Raw genomic sequence first — 21171 nt, forward strand, 5'->3', positions numbered from 1 at the left:
ATCAGGGGCTGGAGCACCTCCCCTGTGAAGACAGGCTGAGAAAGTTGTGGCTGTTCAGCCTGGAGAAGAGAAGGCTGCATGGAGACCTCATAGCAGCCTTCCGGTATCTGAAGGGGGCCTACAGGGATGCTGGGGATGGATTATTCATTAGGGACTGTAGTGATCGGACAGGGGATAACGGGTTAAAACTTAAACAGGGGAAGTTGAGATTGGATATAAGGAAGAAATTCTTTACTGTGAGGGTGGTGAGGTACTGGAATGGGTTGCCCAAGGAAGCTGTGAATGCTCCATCTCTGGCGGTGTTCAAGGCAAAGTTGGACAGAGCCTTGGGTGGCATGGTTTAGTGTGAGGTGTCCCTGCCCATGACAGGGAGGTTGGAACTAGGTGGTCTTAAGGTCCTTTCCAACCCTAACTATTCTGTGATTCTATATTTCTATAATTTTACGGTCCTTTCCAACCGAACAGATTCTGGGATTCCATTATTAGAATGCTGTAAGATAAAACAATAATTTTAACTCCTAATATTTGAAAAACTTAAATACAATTAATAGGAGATTGTGACAAAAAAAAAGACAACTATTTATGGATGACAGGTACTTCTGAGTAGAAATTTTAATATGGCTATCTATTTCTCATACTGCTGTAAAAGCAGACCTGCTGGTACTTGTTGTCAGATTGTGATTATAAATGCCATCTTCTATGCAATTCAAGGACAGAGAACAAATGGCAGACTTCGGTCCTACACTGAATTAATTCTACAGCTGTTTCACTTCTTCTAATGCTAGAATTAAAAGTCAGCAGGAATGCGAAAAGAATTGGCATTCATTGTAAAGTTTCAGGTGTCTTGTTTTGCTTTGGATCACTTCTTGCAATGTATGGAACACTTGCATTTTAGCATATTTTTTTTAATACAGAGTGTAATTTGTCTCAGGGTGCCTCTTCTAATGATTTTGAATGTATACCTTAGCTTCACATTCTGTCTTAAGAAATTGGCTTGATTTTTGTCCTGCTTTCCATGTTTCCCCGTTATGTATAAGTACTTTTTATGGTGCAGGCCAAGCCCCAGACATGAGTGTCTCTAATGCACAGCAGAAGCTTCCTGCAGCACCCCCAAGTGGGAGGCCTTCTCCTGCCCCTGCTGCTGCCCAGCCAGCTGCCGCCATGCCTGGGCCTTCTGTACCACAGCCACCACCTGGACAGCCTTCACCCATTATGCAGCTGCAGCAAAAACAGAACCGCATCAGCCCTATCCAGAAGCCACAAGGGTTGGATCCTGTGGAAATACTCCAAGAACGTGAATATAGGTAAAAGCAAATAACAAGATTCAAATGCACGTACACATTGCTGATTTTCACTTATGCAACTGAAACTGCTTGCAAGTAACTACCATAGAGACAATAGTATAAACTGAGTTTCCAGAGAGAGACTGTATCAGAGAGCTGTGTGGAAACATCAGACCAAATCATTATTTACTTCTGTCTCAAGTTGCGAACTATGGGACAGTAGAAGGGGCATGAAGTAAAGCATACTTGCAGTATTACTGCGAAACAGTCCTAAGGACTCCGCTGTCTTAGCATATTATTTGGATGCTCCACGCACTGAAGATTAGGAAATCAGAGTCCTTGTAGTGAACAGATAAACTAGTTTAATGCAGAATGTTTTCAGAACAAAAGTGAAGTTAGAAGGGAACAGTGAAGATTGAAAGGCTGATGAGCTGTTTGCCACAGAAAAACCAAAATTTATTTGTGATGGTGGGATTGGGTGGACTGCCACAGAGTAGAGAGAATATTAAGGAGATCACAGACAACATTATTAAAAAAAAAAAGTTTGCCAGGAAGCATGATATTTAAAAGTTGCCTTCTGAGTGCCCCAATTAGATCGTGAATTGTATTCATTACAAGTAGAGGATGACATTTCATGTAAAGTTAGAATTCTTCCCTCTTCCCATCTACAAGGCTATTAAACAGTTGACCTTAGGAATCTGTTTGACTGAGAGATCTTGACCTGCAGCTGAAATATGCTCCTGATTATTATCAGTCAGGGGAAGAAAACTGCACTTGGCATATTTGCCTGGCTTAGACTGATACTGTATCTTCCAGTTACTATAGCAATGAGTTTTGTAGGGAAAGGTAGCCAAAAAGATGGTGAGCTTACTGAAGAATGGTTTAATGACTTTCACTTTCTGAAGGTGAAACACCATGAAGTATTTTAGAATGTGGTACCACGTCCAGAATCTAGGACTTGGTCCCAGAAAAGCTCTTAATTTTATTGTAAAGTAATGCTTAACTAATTTATTGGCATGTTGTAGTCATTTTGTCAGTCTTACCCTTTTTGCCTTAGGACTGACTGAGTTGCCATAGTTGTTTCAGCATGAGCAGTCACTGTTCCCTGACACCTTTTCCAGAATGCTTGTAGATTACACTATTATATGGCTTCACAGTTGCTTTGAGTGAAGAATTGTGCTGACAGGAGCCAAGAGTCACGTGGCCAGTATAATGTAACATTTCTGCATCAGTTAGCCTGAAATTGTTACTCTTGTCTTTCCAGCCCTGCTCCATTGCAGGAACTGTGAACTTTGAATCTCATTAATTTAGGAGTTCTTGAAAATATCAGATAAGGTTCACTCAGTGATTCCATTGTTTTTGGCTAGATACAGTCATAGTAGATTGTATGGGTGATGTTTTGGATTTATGCTCAGAACAGGGCTAATAATACAGGGATGTTTTCATTATTAGTGAGCAGTGCTTACACAGAGTCAAGGCCCTTTCTGTTCGTCAGGCGCCCAGTGAGTAGGTTAGGGGTGCAGAAAAACTGGGAGGGGACTCAGCCAGGACAGCGGATCTCAACTGACCAACGAGAAGTTCCAGACCATATGGTGTCATCAGGCTCAGCAATAAAAGTGGGGAGACATGGGCAGGGGCACCCTTCTTGGGGACTGGCTGAGCATCATTCAGTTGGTGGTAAGCAGTTGTTTTCATTTGCATTACTTGTCTTTCTTGGGTTTTATTTTCCTCTCTACTTTTTTTCTCTCTTTTTCTTACAGTAGTGAAAAAAAAAACATTAATGATCAAACTGTTGTTATCTCACCCAGTTTTCCTCACTTTTACCCTTCTGATTGTTCCCCCATCCCACTGGGCCTGGGGAGAGAGTGGGTGAGCAGCTGGATGGTGTTTAGTTGCTGGCCGGGGTTAAACTATGACAGTGACCTCGAATGTGTGTTTTTGGATTAAAGGTGTGAAGTGTGCTGATGGGAAGACAGTAATTTAGTGCTAACTCATGAGCTACAGGATAAAAAGTTAATTGCCAAGGTATTGGGCCACATCTCTTGAATACACACTTCTCAAGGGTGTGGCAGTCTTTCAGGGGAGAGTGTTAACTGCATAGGTATTTCTGTTTCTTAGTTCATGTACATGATTTATGTATTAGACCATATCTTACACACAGAACAGTATTGTAAATGTGAGATACTTTACTTTTGCTGTTACAAAATTACTCTTTTTTATTCAGTGATAGCAATTCGTTTTTGCTTTCCTGGATACTAGTAAGTTACATAATTTGTTCCAATTTGTCAAATAGGCAATTAGAAGTACAGTACAATGTTCCCGTTCATTAACCACATGTTAAATAGACCAATACAGAAGAAGAAGCGCTAATACACCTAATAATATATTGCAGGATATGAAAAAGCTTTGAGTCTAATGAAACAGCAGCAGCCTGCTTATTCTCACTGAAAAGCCTTAATATGATTGTAAAAAAGGCTCCAGTATATATTAAAAAAGAGAAAGAAAATGGACAGTTAATGTTGCTGTCAAATTAATATGGTTGTGCCAAGAAATAGTCTGCAGCATATGCTGATTTGAGTTTATATGATAATTGATGTTTATGTGAGTAAAGGTAGATAAAAAGAAACTTAGATATTTAAAATTCTTATCAATATAAGAAGTTTAAATTATTCATATGTGGAGAGCTGTTAAACTTGCTGTCTTCCTTGAAATCTGGCCAGAACGAAAAATTCATACTGTGCTTTTGTAAAACTTTCCTTAACACTTTTTTTAAAATAAAGTGCTGCTTTTTAATTTCACTGAATAGATCTCTTAAAACTAGTGATGTTTGTAATTTGAAGTTGTTCTAGTATGTGTAAAGGCTTTTTCTACCTTTTTGTTGCTAATTAAAGAAAATACACTTGCTGGTGTCCTATAGGTTGCCTGGGGTTTCTTTCTGTTATCTGCAAAGTCTCTTCTTATCTATCTTCATGGCTTATTGTATGGCATCCATGCCAGACAGGTTTGAATACGCAAGCAAAACCTCACTTGTGAACCCCCAGTTAATGAGGAAGAGATATATATCACTTGTTTTGCAAAGAGATTCTGTGTAGATGCACTAGCCACTTTCTAGATGGGGGGAGACAAATTGCTGAACTGCACAGATTAATTTAATATATGCTTGAAATGATGAGAGAATATCCTTCAAGTGCTTGTAAAAAGCATCTAGGATACCTTTTTCTTTGGATTCTGTTTACCTAATAGCTACTGTTGTTTTTTCATGAAGACAGCAAAAGTCCAACAAACTGCAGGCATTACTCTTTAAAGACTAGGAGGTGGCTCTGGTGAGAAATACTTCAAGTACCTGGACCTGGAGAAGTACTTATAGCACTTAATGGAACTTTCTCATATCGGGAAGTAACCTTTGCTTTACTTTGCAGTCTGTATAAAAACCCAAACCTAATTCTGCTTCAGTTCTTTGCTCTCTGAAGTGCACTAACATAGTTCTCTGCAGTAATGCAGCGATACCTCCTTGTTGTTTCAGGAACTTCAGAGATCTTTTGGCAATATATATTTAAGAAAAAGCATACTTGTAGGAAGTTTAGGAGTTTTAGGAAGGAATAACTGTAGAAGTGATTCCAGTTGCCTTTAAGATTGTATGTAGTTATGATGAATACAGTTAGTGTGAGATTGTAGTATTTTGATTTGTTCTGACTCCGTATATTGGATGCAGCCATTTTGCTTAATGTGTGATCTACTTTCCAGCTGTGAGGCTGATCTGTTGAGTGTATGGGAGTTTATGTCACTGTGCTAATACTTGGAGTGATGATAGGGGGCATAAGGGCTGGGGAAGAATGATCCCTGTATGCACAGAAGGTCTATAAGAAAGTTCTTGCTTTCTTCCCTCATGGCAGTTCCAAAGTCCTCATTGCAGGAAACCAACAGTATACACCTTTTCCTGGTGTCATCTGAAGTTTTGTGCTTTGTGATATAAAGAAAAAGTAAAAATTGAAAGTCTGTGCAGTGTAGGGAAATAACTTCCTCTTAGTGAGCCTTTACGTTTTTAATTTTGGGAGAGAGAGAACTCTCTGATTTGGGGTAATGCATGTATGTTTGGTTTTATTTGGGGGTTTTGTTTTGTTTTTTTTGGGGGGGGGGGGCGGTTCGTTTTGTTTGTTTGTTTGTTTTCCTGAAGTATGTGGGATATGGAGGGCATTTGTACAGTTGAACTTAGAGGCAGTTTTCGGATTACTTACAATTTTGGGGTCTGTTATTTTAAGGCCTTGGCAAAATTTGCAGTTCACAGAGGTACTTACTTGTAAATAAACCCACAAAACTTCTGTTGGGCTTGTCCATTATTCTCTCTTTCTCTCTCTCTTGAATTTGCAAATGAATGCAAAAGGAGGTTGTAAAGGAAGAGTGAAATAGAAACAGCTATGTAAGTGTGAATACTTTACTAATTGACCTTTTATTTATCAATAAAATAAGCAAGTAGAATGCCAGATGTGAAGGAAAGTTTTGTCTGTGCCATCACTGACTACACTGTGTATAAAACAATACCCATCAAAGAAGCTTGAAAGCAGAATCCTGTATAGAATGAGTAAAATAAAGTTCCCAGGTTTCTTTTCACTCATATGCTTTTAGCTATAATTAAAAGAAGGGCTAAGGGGAATTTTCAGTATTTGACAGTTTATTTTCAAAGTGGAAAAGAATACCTAATGTCATCTCTGGAAAAGCTTGTTAGTTTAGAAACAATTAGTAAAAGCCAAATAACCACCTCAGCTATATTGTTTGTTTTACTTCATGATTTTGATAACCACTTACAGATTTCTCCTGGTGTCTTAACCCAGTTTTCTGTTTACTTAGGCTTCAGGCTCGAATTGCTCACAGAATTCAGGAACTGGAGAACTTGCCTGGTTCTCTGCCCCCTGATCTGCGAACCAAAGCTACAGTGGAGTTGAAGGCACTTAGGTTACTGAATTTCCAGCGCCAGGTAATGCCTTTTGCTTCAGGAAAGTTCTCATAGAAGTCACATAGAAATGTGTTCATGTAGCAGAGGTTAAACTGGCAAGAGGCTTTGGAGCAGCACTGAGCCTAAGCATGATAGCAAACTTGACTGACAAGCAAGTCATGGAAATGTTTAACTTAGATTTTATTTTGTTTTGCTAAAAAAATGTGTAAGTGTTCTTTTTGCTTCCTGCTTTATCTTCCAGCCTAAAGTGTAACCATAGAACTGTGTCTTTGATAATGGATGCAGCATTGGCGCAAAGACAAAATGAGAGATGGACGTGCTGCAAGCTGAATTTCAGCACAGATTTCAATAGACACCTCTGTCTGGGCATACTCTGTATTTATCATGGGTGCCTTGTTTTAGGAAGAATTGTATGTTAGTGCTGTTGTGGTATTTCTCTGTGATCTGTTTTCAGGATTTCCACTGTGGCACCCACTTTGAAAATTAAGCGTAACAAGATCATAACTAAGATATAAATTTGATCTTGAATACATGTATCAGCAAATGAATTTCAGAAAAGAAACCACACTGCCAAACTCTTACAGGCCTCTTGCCGTTGGTTTTTCCAGCTAGTTTGGAAGAACAAAGAAGTGATTTGGCAGGTCAAGAAAAATACTTCCTGACAGAAGCCTTGGCAGTAGTTGTACCATGGTGTCCAAGTCTTTCCTCCCCTCTACTTTTGGCACACTTTTGTGATGAAGTTTTGTCAGAGATCAGATGAAAAGCAGCAGACTCTCCCAGCTGTACTGCTGAGACTGTAGAAATACTGTTCCAGTGTTCCCGTAACTTCTTCCTGTTTTCTCCTGTGCAGCTGGCACTGAAATGAGTTGTCAGCTGTGTTCAGGTCCAGCTGTAGTAAGCATGTATGTTGTTCATTTGTGTTTTACTTCAATAGTATAACATTTTGGCAAGCCCCTTTCTTTGTAGCAAGACAGTCATTTGCAGCATCTTGTAAACAAGGAAGAAATGATGATTGAGAATGATTAACAATTTTGGCCATCCTGTGGCAACTGAAGATTTGTTTAGGGAGGCAGACATAGCTGCTGCAACTGCATAGATGCTAGATCTTTTCAGAACTGCAGTATAAATGGAAGAGGAGGTTGGGACATCTTCTGGACTTTTACTGTTTCATTCTTCCAAACCAGTATTTAAAGTTGTTAATATATTAAAAAATGATTTTTTTATTTAAAAAGTGTTTGTTTTTTCCTACTGGTAGCTAAGACAAGAGGTGGTAGCTTGCATGCGACGTGACACAACACTGGAAACAGCACTGAACTCCAAAGCTTACAAACGAAGCAAGCGTCAGACTTTGAGGGAGGCCAGGATGACAGAAAAGCTTGAGAAACAGCAGAAGATAGAGCAGGAGAGGAAGCGTAGGCAGAAGCATCAGGTATTTTAACTTACTAGCTGTTTACTCCATGACGGAAATGCAGCTTGCTTTGCTGTATATGTCTTTTCTATTAAATACTTTGTTTACCTTTCGAGTTTCTGGTATTAAAAACCACCTCCAAATCATGTGGTAAGCAATTGGAAAACAGTAAGATTAAAAGTTCTGTATTCGCGATTTCAAATCCTGTGCTTTGTCTGCACTGACTTATTTATCTTTTTAGGAATACCTGAATAGCATATTGCAGCATGCTAAAGATTTTAAAGAGTACCACCGATCAGTTGCTGGAAAAATTCAGAAGCTTTCTAAAGCTGTGGCAACTTGGCATGCCAACACTGAGCGTGAGCAGAAGAAAGAAACTGAGAGAATTGAGAAGGAAAGAATGAGGAGACTAATGGTACGGAGTAGAGAAAGGAATATGATTATTTTAGCTGAAATTGTGTATTGTTTCCTTTTAATATATTATATACAGTCTTAGTTACACCCATGTATTTATTTTGCAGAATTAAACATTTGTGCAAAAAGTGTAAATCTAAAACTGCTGTAGCTGGATTTTGTGTATTTCTGATAATGTTAGTGAACGTTACAGTTTTAACCTGTAAGTGAAAGAGCTATAAATTCTAGTGTAGCTATTTCTGTATAACATTAGGAAGAAGTTCTTCACTATGGGGATGGTGAGGCACTGGCACAGGTTGTCCAGAGAAGTGGTGGATGCCCCATCCCTGGAAGTGTTCAAGGTTGGATGAGGCTTTGAGCAACCTGATCTAGTGAAAGGTATCCCTGGCCGTGACAGGAGGGTTGGTACTCGATGATTTTTAAGGTCCCTTCCAACCCAAACCATTCTGTGATTCTGTGACCCATTAACACAATTGTATGACCATCTGGGCTATGCATTGAATGAGCTCTTTACCCATCTAGGTTTTTTCCTTATACAGATCATAGTGACCTAGCTAAAATAACACATGATCACTGCATTAGTTGGTTGGTGTTTCTTTGGAAACTTTCTGTCATGGTTGATGTCTGTTTTGTATTGCTAGGCTGAAGATGAAGAAGGCTACCGTAAGCTGATTGACCAAAAGAAAGATAGACGCCTGGCCTACCTATTGCAGCAGACAGATGAGTATGTGGCTAACTTGACTAACCTGGTATGGGAGCATAAACAGGCACAAGCAGCCAAAGAGAAGAAGAAGAGAAGGAGAAGAAAGAAGGTAAGGAGTTACAGCTGATATTTTTAGGCCATCTCTTTTTCAAATAAAATTTTAGTGTTGATGAATGTAGTTATACCTAATTGTCTTACACGTACCAAAGTGTGTAAAATCATCTACACTGCCAAATTTTTAAGACTGAGGGAACATGTCTCTCTCCAGTGAAATACATAAGAAATTTGTTCTCATTAAATCTAGAGAAATGTGGGAAGGAAGTAGGATTACAAAATTGTGTGCTGTTAACATTGTTTTGATGATAAACTTCCTACAGGCAAAATTGGGCCAGACATGTAAATTAGGAATAAAGTATTTGAAAAGGATCCAATGGATCCATAATACATTGTATGAAGAAAATGGAAAAAGTCTGGTTATGTAGCTGTTTCACACAGGGTAACTTTTTTAGATCTTCTCATTCAAGACTTGGCTCAGTCCCTTTTGTGAATCACTGGAAACAACTGGAGAGAAAGGACTTGGGTAGGAGTATTACAGTAAATGGGGTTTCTGCCAGTAGTATTTTTCATTGTGCATTCCTAACATTTAATTGAGGCTTTTCAGAATTCTCCAAATGAAATATATGACCCTTTGAGAGGGACTTACGAAACCTGAAAACTGCTTTTTTTAAAAAAATTAATTCTGTAAGTGAAATAATCATGATTTATGATTTGCCACTTTGGGGACCTCAGAGTACCTTTCATCTTTTGGGGAATGAATAAGAGTATTTTTATAATTCCTTTCCATCCCTGATTTGCTGCTGATAACTGGTAAAAATATAAATATTATATTTTACATGGTCTACAAGCAGCACTCTAAATATGCTAATAAATATCAGCATAGAAAAAAAATGATTCTGAAGATTAATGATACAAAAAATGCTCCATGTTTTCTTCTGTTCCTCACCAAAACATCTGTACTTGTTGAGAGTATGTTCTTAACACCAGAACAGTCCACTGCCAACAAAGTTAAGATGTAACTTTAACAGGGCTCTTAACTGTATTACCAGTGAGAACAGACCTTATTTAATGTACAGAATTCACAGTAGAGATAATCCTGAATGAGAGTGTGTGGAGTAAATGCACTGCTTTGATGAAAAACGCTAATTTCTTCAACAGTTCATGTCTGTGATACAGTCCTGTTTCTAGATCATTTTAGCTGAAGTATATATGAAAGAAGAGCATTCATAGGATTTTTTCTTAGAAATGGCAATGAGGAAATAGATGGTGGTGAAGAAGTACTTCCTGTGTTTGCCAGGCTCACATTATGTAATATCCAAGTGAAGCCTATATTCTTATGAGAATAAAATTTCAGATTAGTCCATTTTTTTTCTCTGGGATACAGATACATATCTGAAGTAGATACTGAGGATCATCTCAATATTAGAAGTGCAGCTATTCCTTAAGTATACTACAAAAAAAATCCCAACCAAACAACTGGATTCTCAAAATTTATCACACATATTAATGATGCTTGATGTTGTTTATCTATAAAACACAGTTTACGACATCTGTTCTTGTTAGTCTGATCCATAACCATTGGTAATCAAAACAGAACTGTGCTGTAGCACTATAGACCCAACACTGTGACAGGAGTTGTATTCTGTCCTTTCCTGCTCATTATCAGCATTGTTTAGGAAAGTTCCAAACCAGAAGCATTCATTTTTTCATATTATCATGACATTTTATTACAGGGTAAATGAGGACAGGGTTTGAGGAAGATACTGGCTTACTAGTCAGAGTGGTGCTTGGGGAGAAAAAAAAAATTAGTTTACTCCAGTTAAGAACTCAAGGGTTCTTTAATATGTTTGGCTTTTTTTTTTTCAGTCTAAGTAACTGTGACCTAGACTTAATTGAGATATAGTGTAGAGAACTCCCAAAATACCCTTTCTAGTTAGTTGTCAGACTGGAAAACTTGTGTGCACACCCAAAATAAAAATGCATGCATGGATATGCAATCTGTAATGCTTGGTAACACCTCTGATACTGAGATTAAAGCACTTCAGAGGAAATAAATAGTAAATCACATGAAAATTAGTTACTATTTTATTTGTATTAGCACAATTTGTAAGCACCTCAAGGTCCAAAATGCTCTCTGTACTTGTAATCTGACTGTGGTATTTTTCACTTCCTCATTTGTTGTAGAAGGCTGAAGAAAATGCAGAAGGAATGGCATCTGGTCTTGGTCCTGATGGAGAGGTATGAATTTTAGAAGATAGTTTTTGTTGTTTTATTTGTTTGTTTGTCTGTTTTTAAACTTTCTATTGATTATTTTCTGTGTCATTGCTATAGCTTAAAAAGAAAACATGACCACAAAGGTTCTAAGAAGAGCTATTTATAACCAGGAATAAAAATTATCTAGATTAACATTTATGCTAGCCTGTTTCTCATCAGAAAGCTGAAGACTAAAAGAAAAATATACCAAGTAATATACTCATATCACTGAGTATGCTGAAGAATCCATCTCAGCTTTGTTATAGTCTTAAAAATAAATTTTCTTGCAGTCCATATGTAGATACAGTTTATTTTCTAAAATGAGGTTGTAAACACAATATATTCTAGCTTCTCATCTTTAGAAAATACATTGTTGACACTGCATGTAATTAACATGAACAGCCTGACACAGAACAATATTATGATGGCTTAAAACACCTTCAAGTTCTTTCTTACTCAGAAGCAATATTTCTCTGTCATTCTTTGAATAAGATTTTTCTTTCAGTAGCAGAGCATATGCTGCCTTAGTAAGAGCTGTTCTGTTAATGCTATATTTCTGTTCATTTTAGTTTTAAATGAGGACTTTAGAATTGTATATATTGTTCTACTTTTGGTCTTTTTTATACATGCAAGGGATATTTTTACTGATGTAGTGTAAGAGTTACAACAAAATCCTTTAATATAGTTACGGTTGCACGAGATAAATGCACTTAACATTCCTGTAGCTTTAGTATTTATGGAAAAGGGGTAAGATTTATACACTGTCAGTCACTGTATTTGTAGCTGCTCAGAATTATTCTTTCTTGTTAATGTATGTATGTATGCACATATAGGAGATATATATGTATGCACATTAGGAATAAAGATTTTTCAGCAGAAGCAGTAGTAGAGGGTAAGAAGTTTTTAAAGCAGAAAATCTGTGATTAAACAGGGCAAAAGAAATAACAGAAAAAGTAATTATGCTGTTCTGATTTTATTAGAGCACCAGAATAAGTAAAAGATTTTGGTTTTGCAGGTGCTGTATCAGCTTAGTTGAAGAAGTCAGGACAGTAAATCTGTGAATAAGTCTTCTTTACTTAAAAATTTAGCTAAATTGTTAGGTCCTTATTTTTCCATATAAGAGACAAGGCCATAAGGTCAATATATGGGTTTTTGTTACAGATATCCTTTGGTGTGAGTAACAGGATTAATATTCCTATAAGCATACATAGCTTGTGTCTTGTTTCATAGAAAGCAGTAGTGTAATCTTTTCCATGCTGCTGTTTTTGATTTACTTGGAATACTGTGGTGTATTTGTGGATGTCATGTAAAATGCGTTACACACAGAAAACTATGACTCTAGTGTTTGCTTGATAGTTACATGGGAAGATGTGGCTTCTAATAATGAAACTTCACTGCTTGTTCAGATTAGGAATTTTGAAGGTGCTGCTAGTTCTTTTAGTTATGTATTACAAGCATAAAATTCAGTTGCTGTATGGAATAAAGTTGCATTTGAAATTTTAGCCCATAGATGAGAGCAGTCAGATGAGTGACCTTCCAGTCAAAGTGACTCATACTGAAACAGGCAAAGTTCTTCTTGGCCCAGAAGCACCAAAAGCAAGTCAGCTGGATGCTTGGCTGGAAATGAACCCTGGGTAAGTAGCTAGCATACAAGTAGTCTGCTTTTTCTACTTGCGCTGATACTTTTAATGGGCTTCTCTTAGTTCCTCCTTTTTCTTTTCTTTCTTTCTATTCTTCTTTTAATTTACTATGTGTTAGCTAAGTAGATCTGCTGAATCTAACCCCTCCTCTCGTTATCTGTAATTCGTAATCCTTTTGTCGTCTTTGTACAGCTATGAAGTTGCTCCCAGGTCAGACAGTGAAGATGAAAGTGGATCTGAATATGAGGAGGAGGTATGTGTCTGTAAAAAAAAAATACTGTGACAAGTAATACAGTAAACCCCAAGTGTTTCATGTGGTATTTTCCTCTTTTTCATAAGGAAGGAAAAGAAAGCAATAGCAGGTGTGTATGTAGGTGTTCTAAGAATAATACAATCAGGAAAAATAAGTGCATTGTTAATTCTTTTGAGTTCATAGCAGTTGTCCTTTCTATATGCTGTATGCCTAATTGGTAACTGGGTTTAGTAAAAGTAAATATTCTTCTCTGACTGTTAGTAGTCATGAACCAGAGAATATAAGGAGATTCCTATTTAAAATTATGTGTCAGGCTAAGACTGTATTGTGGCTTTGTGCTGAATGAAGTTAACATTTTTAGGGTCATTATTAGGACTGCTGCTGTTCAACATCTCTATCAGTCCAAGACTTAGACAGACGTGGACAGTGGGAGTGATGCACCCTTAGCAAGTTTACCAGTGACACCAAGCTGTGTGATGTGGTCAGCACAATGAAGGGAAGGGATGTATCCAGAGAGACCTCTACAGGCTGGAGAGGTGACCATTGCGAACCTCATGAAGCTCAGCAAAGCCAAGTGCAAAGTCATGCACGTGGGTTGGGCCGTACCAGGAGCAGCTACAGGCTGGGGGGAGACTGGATTGAGAGCAGCCCTGAGGGAGGACTTTTTGGGGGTGTTGGTTGATAAGAAGCTCAACATGACCCAGCAGTGTGTGCTTACAGTCCAGAAACCAACCACATCCTGGGCTGCAGCAAAAGGAGTGTGACCAACAGGTTGAGGGAAGCGATTCTCTCCCTCTATTCTGGGAAGACCCCACCTGCAGTACTGCATCCAGCTTTGGGGGCCTCAGCTCAGGAGGCACATAGACTTGCTCGAGTGAGTCCAGAGGAGGCCATGAAGATGATCAGAGGGATGGATCACCTTTTCTGTGAAGACAGGCTAAGAGAGCTGGGCTTGTTCAGCCTGGAGAGGAGAAGGCTCTGGGGAGACCTTAGAGCAGCCTTCCAATGCCTAAAGGGGACCTAGAAGAAATCTGGAGAGGGACTTCTCAAAAGGGCATGTATTGTTAGGACAGGGGGAAATTACTTTAAACTGAAAGAGGGGAGATTTAGGTTAGAGATACTAACTAAGAAGTTTTTAACTGTGAATGAGGCACTGGCACAGGTTACCCAGGAAAGCTTTGGCTGCCCCATCCCTGGAAGTGTTGAAGGCCAGATTGGACAGGGCTTTGAGCAACCTGGTCTAGTGGGAAGTGTCCCTGCCTATGGCAGGGGGCTTGGAACTAGATAATCTTCAAGGTCCTTTCAACCCAAACCGTTCTGTCATTCTATGATTTTGTGATCTTTAACATTTATACACTGAAGGTTTTATTGGCAATTCTGACTTACACAGTTATTCGTTTACATGTTACATTTATTAAAAATTCAAAATTATGTTATGGATTCAAGTTCTGACTGTTCTGGGCAGGCTTGTTTGATTCAGCATTTTAAATACTATTACTACAAAAATTCTAAAAAGACTCTTAAATTTACACACTAAGATCACAAACCTGTAGGGCCATAATATTAGATACCGTGAATAATCAGTATTGATACTTACATAGTATTTTTCAGGCAAGTACTTTCTAAAGGAGAGGAAAGTTGAAGAGTAGAGAGGACCATGTTCAGTCAACAGGCTAGTAGCAGAACTAGGTGTCGAATTCCTATCTCCCAGGTTTAGCAGTCTTTACAATACTGAACCAAATGACCACTGAAACTGATGGGACTCTGTGATGTTAAGGTAGTAGACCTTTGTAGGACTACTTATTTCTAATATTTATAATAATCCTATAATTCTAATTCTAATAATTCTAATAATTCTAGTTATTTCTAATAATTCTGTAAGACTTCACTGTTGATAAAAGGATGGGTGGGCCTGATATATGTTAATTTCTAGGAAGAAGGTTAAAAGAGATGTGCCTGCATTTTTGGCACAGTCTCTTTAGCAGCAGCATTGTTTAGAGCTGGGGAAATTGTTCTTAGGAGAATACACTTGCAGAAGTCAGAGTAGCCTTCTGTTCAGCTTCATAAGGGGAAAATGGATGACCCGGGGAATTACAGACCAGTCAGTCTCACCTCTGTGCCTGGCAAAATCTGGGAGCAGATTCTCCTGGAAGGCATGCTAGGGCACATGAAAAACAACAAGGTGCTTGGTGACAGCCAGCATGGCTTCACTAAGGGGAAATCCTGCCTGACCAATTTGGTGGCCTTCTATGATGGGGCTGAAGAAATTATGGATGGGGTGGAGCAGTTGACGTCATCTACCTGGACTTGTGCAAAGCGTTCGACACTGTCCTACACGACATCCTTGTCTCTAAATTGGAGAGACATCAATTTGATAGGTGGACCACTCGGTGGATAAAGAACTGGCTGCATGGCCGCATGCAAAGAGTTGTGGTCAACAGTTCAATGTCCGGCTAGAGACCAGTAATGAGTAGTGTCCCTCAGGGATCGGTGTTGGGACCAGTCTTGTTTAATATCTTTGTCGGTGACATGGACAGTGGGATTGAGTGTGCCCTCAGCAAGTTTGCCAATGACACCAAGCTGTGTGTTTCGGTTGACACGCTGGAGGGAAGGAATGCCATCCAGAGGAACCTTGACACACTTGTGAGGTGGGCTGATGCCAACCTCATGAAGTTTAACCATGCCAAGTGCAAGGTCCTACACCTGGGTTGGAGCAATCCCAGGCACAGCTACAGGCTGGGCAAAAAGGAAATTCATGGTAGTCCTGCGGAGAAGGACTTGGGGGTGTCGGTCAATGAGAAAATAAAATGAGCCAGCTTCAGTGTGCGCTTGCAGCCCAGAAAGCCAACTGTATCCTGGGCTGCATCAAAAAGAGTGTGACCAGCAGGTCGAAGGAGGTGATCCTGCCCCTCTACTCTGCTCTCATGAGACCTCACTTGCAGTATTGTGTACAGTTCTGGTGTCCTCAACATAAAAAGGACATGGAACTGTTGGAACAAGTCCAGAGGAGGGCCACGAGGATGATCAGGGGACTGGAGCACCTCCCATATGAAGACAGGCTGAGAAAGTTGGGGCTGTTCAGCCTGGAGAAGAGAAGGCTGCATGGAGACCTCATAGCAGCCTTCCAGTATCTGAAGGGGGGCTATAGGGATGGTGGTGAGGGACTATTCATTAGGGACTGTAGTGATAGGACAAGGGGTAATGGGTTAAAACTTAAACAGGGGAAGTTGAGATTGGATATAAGGAAGAAATTCTTTACTGTGAGGGTGGTGAGGCACTGGAATGGGTTGCCCAGGGAGGTAGTGAATGCTCCATCCCTGGCAGTGTTCAAGGCCAGGTTGGATGAAGCCTTGGGTGATATGGTTTAGTGTGAGGTGTCCCTGCCCATGGCAGGGGGTTTGGAACTAGATGATCTTAAGGTCCGTTCTAGCCCTAACTTTTCTATGATTCTGTTATTCTTTAAGTGAGATTTTAAGTTTCTTGGTTATGCATTACAACTCTAGGCAGAAGACAAGTTGTTCTTTTTAGAAGAGTAAAAATGTGGTCTGTTTTGAAAAAGTTAAGAAACTAGAAGCCTAAAACATCTGTATTTGACAGGTTTTTAAGCTTTATTAAATTATTACACATCTGGAATGTGATATACATGGTATTGGAATACTTTCCATGAGCACAGTAGACAGAAAGGCTTCTAAAAGTAAGATCATTAAAGGGGATAATGCTTATTTCGAAGTATCAAGAATTCCTTTTGGTAAATATGCATAAAAAATAATCTTTCCATTACACTGCAGTACAGTTCTGTTGTAGAATAGGTGTAAATCAAACTTTGTGATTCTAGTTTCTGTCATAAAGCATTGACCAATGAAAACTACCAATATGTGAATACCAACTGAAAGTATGATGTAGGAAGCTGTTGCACTTCCCAGTACCCCTGGTCTTTTTCTGTATTCTGTAGGATGATGAAGAAGAATCAAGCAGATTAGAAGCAGATGAGAAGATACTCCTGGATCCTAACAGCGAGGAAGTTTCTGAGAAAGATGCAAAGCAAATCATTGAGTGAGTGTTCTTTAGGTGCTGATTTTTTGTTAGGAATTGTGATTTCTTACAGTGGCGTTTCCCAACATTAGCTTGCTCTAGATTACAGTGAGTTGTATGTTCTCTGCCATTAACATCTGCAGGAAGAGGAACATGATCATTTGATATTAATTGTGTACTACTATGAAGTAGCTTGTACCTTTTGATGTACTTGCCACAGTTGGGTATTTGCACTGTTTCTTTAGAAGTACGTACCTGAACTGTGGTCGAAAACCCTGTTTGTTTTTGGGAATTCACTCTAGTTCTTTTTCTGTTTTCCAGGACAGCCAAACAAGATGTGGATGATGAATATAGCATGCAGTATAGTGCTAGAGGGTCTCAGTCCTATTACACCGTTGCTCATGCGATCACAGAGAGAGTGGAAAAGCAGTCTTCTCTACTTATTAATGGCACTCTAAAACATTACCAGGTGAGAAATCATCTCATATGCTCAGCATTTCAGTGTGCTATTTCAAGTGGCAAACTGAAAATTTGTTAAGAAATACAAGATTTCTAGTAGGTTAGAACTTGGGATTATATGGACAAAGCAGTGACCGTTAACTACCACAGATAATGTTTCATGCAGCTGCTTGAATAATAGTATTGCCTTTCTGCCTATACCATAACTTTTTTTTTCAATTGCAGGCTAATAATATGTTGGTTTTGCTATCCTTCTCATTGATGTGGAATTTCAGTTTTGCTTATAGTTTTCATTTGTGTATTTCTCTTCTTCCACTATTTAAAAGTTTAGGATTTTATTTTGTAATTAAGACCCCAGTATTTCAGTGCAATGAGAGGCAAACTTCGGAACAAGAAAAATAATTTACTGTAGAAGTTGATGTGTCGTTCTTTACAGACATTCAGTGGATTTAAGTAGGCAGGAACTTCTGTATTCTGACATATGCTAGACATAAGCATAAGCATGTGTGATTGAAAATGCCCTGGTACGTATTTTCAACACTTCCACTATTACACAGCTTTCTAGAAAACTCCAACAATATACATCTTTTCTGAAGTCAGAACATTTTTTTCTACGTCCACATAAACTAAAGACAATAATCACCAAGTTGTCATAAAGATGTGTATCTATTTCTGTGTGCAGAGAACTGAAGGAAGACTGTTTCCTAAATGCAGAGCATTATGATTACAGCCACTGCTTCCTATGCTCCTCAGCACTGCTGTCTATTACAGTAGCTTGTTTAAATAATCTGAAATTCAAGAGTTAAGATGATTTTTCTTTTAAAACCATTTTAGTATTTTTATATTGGGCTTTTCACTGGGGGACATGGTGAGAAAACAGAAGACTATAAACAAAAGATGAAACAAGTGAATTCAGGCTGTGTGTGCAGAAGAAGCACAATGCCACTGTGGAGCAGGAGTTCAGAGGGGTTTTGCCTGTGAGGTTTTTGATTGCTAACCATATAAAGCCATGAGCACCTCGCTTCAAGGATGCACCTACTTTGAGCAGGGAATTGGCCTAGGGTCTGCTTGAGGTCTGTTCCGCACTGAAAAATCTCTTGATTATACCTGTTCATAGTAAAACAGAATTTGAATTCTGTTATGAATCCTTGACACTTCCAGGCTTTTCACTGTGAGCCCACAGAAAAAAAAAAAGAAGAAAAAAAGGAAGAAAAATACAGTATTCAGGGATCTATTTTGAACATGATTAAGTTAAATAACTTGCTGTTACCATTGATAATGCAGTGACTAAAACAAGATAGAATCCGACCATATAGAGAAATATGCCACTTCCTCAGCTATGTCACCCTCTTTATTTTTGCTGCCTCATTGTCAATATGTTGTACCCAGTGAAGCATGGCGTCAACAGATGCAGTCAGCAGACTTCTTCACTGCATAATCCTGATTCATTGACTGGGAAGATTTCCTTGTTACGCTAAATGTATAGTGTGTAACAGTGCTAATCTGATAGCCATATTGGCTTGAAGTGCTCATGGATGGGAAATGAAGATTGTGATAATTCCTTTGCTTTCTGAATTGTAATTACTTATGGAACATATCGAAATATTCTTAAATTATGCAGATGTGTGGTTTGCTATGCAAATAATTCAGTCCGTGGAGTTACAGATACTCACAGGGATTACCAGTTAGAGCAGGTCCTTTAACCTGCTCAGTGTGATATCTTAATAATTGATTGCAGAGATTTGTTTTTTACTGTGTCTGCTCTGTATTGTTAGTGTACCAAGAGGTAAAAGGCACACTTATCTAAGGAGCTCTATGTCAGGAGCATTGAGGTTTGGCTTTGGCTATATCAGTAGGAAAAGTTCAGTGATGTAGAAAAGACAGTTTTCCTGTTAGCAGTTCTGAAGCTGCTTCGTAGATGGGACATATAGTTGCAGAACAAACTCTGGTCAGCTCTTGGCCTGACTGTTTAATACCTAAATATAAATTAGCCAGCATGCACCAAAGTCAGTAAATTGGCAACATTGGTTTGAATACTCTCTCACAAGGACAACAGAAAGTTTCTTCAAGTGTGTACTGTTTTCTCTCTGAACTTTATCAGGGCTTTTCATTTACTTCTCTCTCCATGCATGAGACACACCAAAAGTCTGGATCTTAGAAGCCTGCATGAGTAGTGTAATACACACATATGTGGAAGTTTGTGTGACATGGGAATAATCTGAGTCAGTTGCTTTTAGCAACTCTGTTATGTAGACATTTTTTAGCTACAGTAATCTTGCTTCCTTCCAGCTCTAGGAATTTATATACCACGTATAACTTGACAAAGGGGCCTAGTCTGACATGTGGAGGTATGGATAGCAGACACTATATGGACTTGTGCTGAAAGACCTTTAACATATTAGTGTTGCAGTTGGCAAGTGTGAGGCATACATGGTTTGCAGACTTGGTGGATTTGGTGACACAGGCAAATGGCATGAAATTTACCAAGAAAGCTTAATGTTTGACAGTGTTGAAATAGAAGAACAAACTCCTGCAATGTGAAGTGTTTATCAACCTTAAGTGTGAGTGCCTGTGTTGCTTTTTTGCAGTGCAGAACAACCTCCATGCATGGGATTTGATCTCTTATTATGGGCTCTGCGAAATAGATTTCTGTGTAGCATACATTATCAGATATTTACCTCGTTTTGTTTGTTGTTGTTCTTTTGTTGTAGTTTGGTTTTGGTTTTGTTTTTTTTTTGACGGGGAGGAGGTGCTAAGACAAGCAGGGGTGCCTGTGCATATAGTATTAATACAGGAAATCCAACATCTAAATAGACAGGGACTTCAGAATCTTTGTTATTGTTGTGGTTAATATACTTTGAAGTATTTGTTAAGTTAAATATTTATGTGGGCTTTAAATAACTGAAAATATTGTTCATAATTTCAGCTCCAGGGACTGGAATGGATGGTTTCACTTTACAATAACAATCTGAATGGAATTTTAGCTGATGAAATGGGACTAGGAAAAACAATACAGACTATTGCTCTCATCACTTACCTAATGGAGCACAAAAGACTCAACGGCCCCTATCTCATCATTGTTCCCCTTTCGTAAGTAAAGGAACTCTTTCTGCTGTTACCATTCTAAGCATTGCACACTGGTTTATTTGGAAGACACACGTTTTTCATGTAATGACAATACGAGAAGCACAGGGGGATTATACAGAGCATGTATTCAGTGTTTTCTTGATCTTTTTTTCCCAGGTAATTGCCTGACATTAAAAAAGGTGACCAGAAAGCTGATAAAGCGCTTGATTCTATTAGTTTCACTGTCCACTTTTAGCACAGTTAATTTACTGTAATTCACTCTGAGGCCACAAGAGGGAACCGGTGTTTCTTTAGTATTACATGCCTGTGGTTGTCCTTTCACTTTTGTGATACTAAAAATTTTGTGCTTTATTCTTTCAAGAAATGGTGCCCATCCGATATAGAGTAATCATGCTTTAATGTCACTGGAGTATCTTTTAAGTGCTGTATAACTAGCCCTGCATGTAGCCTTGAGGAGTGATACTCTCACACTTCAGTCACATGTCCAGATTACAGTTGTCTACTGTGCTACACACTTTTGCTTTTACTTAACTTTCCAAGATGATGCTTGTTTTATACTTTTCCTCTAAAGTATTTTTATTCCTGCAAAGCTGAGGTATGGTTTTTAGTGATTTGGAGAGCTGTGATTTAA

General features: G+C 38.7%; 1 protein-coding gene across 3 annotated transcripts in view; it reads left to right on the forward strand.

The window, feature by feature from the left end:
- SMARCA2 (SWI/SNF related BAF chromatin remodeling complex subunit ATPase 2) overlaps positions 1 to 21171 on the forward strand; it is a 115103-nt gene that overhangs the window by 34921 nt on the left and 59011 nt on the right. For all 3 annotated transcript variants that reach the window (XM_031054295.2, XM_005155011.3, XM_031054296.2), the window contains 11 exons: positions 1055 to 1304; positions 6129 to 6255; positions 7490 to 7663; positions 7884 to 8057; positions 8698 to 8868; positions 11001 to 11054; positions 12573 to 12703; positions 12902 to 12962; positions 16915 to 17015; positions 17316 to 17463; positions 20380 to 20543. In XM_031054295.2, the coding sequence (XP_030910155.1) occupies positions 1055 to 1304; positions 6129 to 6255; positions 7490 to 7663; positions 7884 to 8057; positions 8698 to 8868; positions 11001 to 11054; positions 12573 to 12703; positions 12902 to 12962; positions 16915 to 17015; positions 17316 to 17463; positions 20380 to 20543 (1555 nt within the window). The remainder of the gene's footprint in view (positions 1 to 1054; positions 1305 to 6128; positions 6256 to 7489; positions 7664 to 7883; positions 8058 to 8697; positions 8869 to 11000; positions 11055 to 12572; positions 12704 to 12901; positions 12963 to 16914; positions 17016 to 17315; positions 17464 to 20379; positions 20544 to 21171) is intronic.

Source organism: Melopsittacus undulatus, chromosome Z, assembly GCF_012275295.1.
Source record: "Melopsittacus undulatus isolate bMelUnd1 chromosome Z, bMelUnd1.mat.Z, whole genome shotgun sequence".
NCBI lineage: Eukaryota > Metazoa > Chordata > Aves > Psittaciformes > Psittaculidae > Melopsittacus > Melopsittacus undulatus.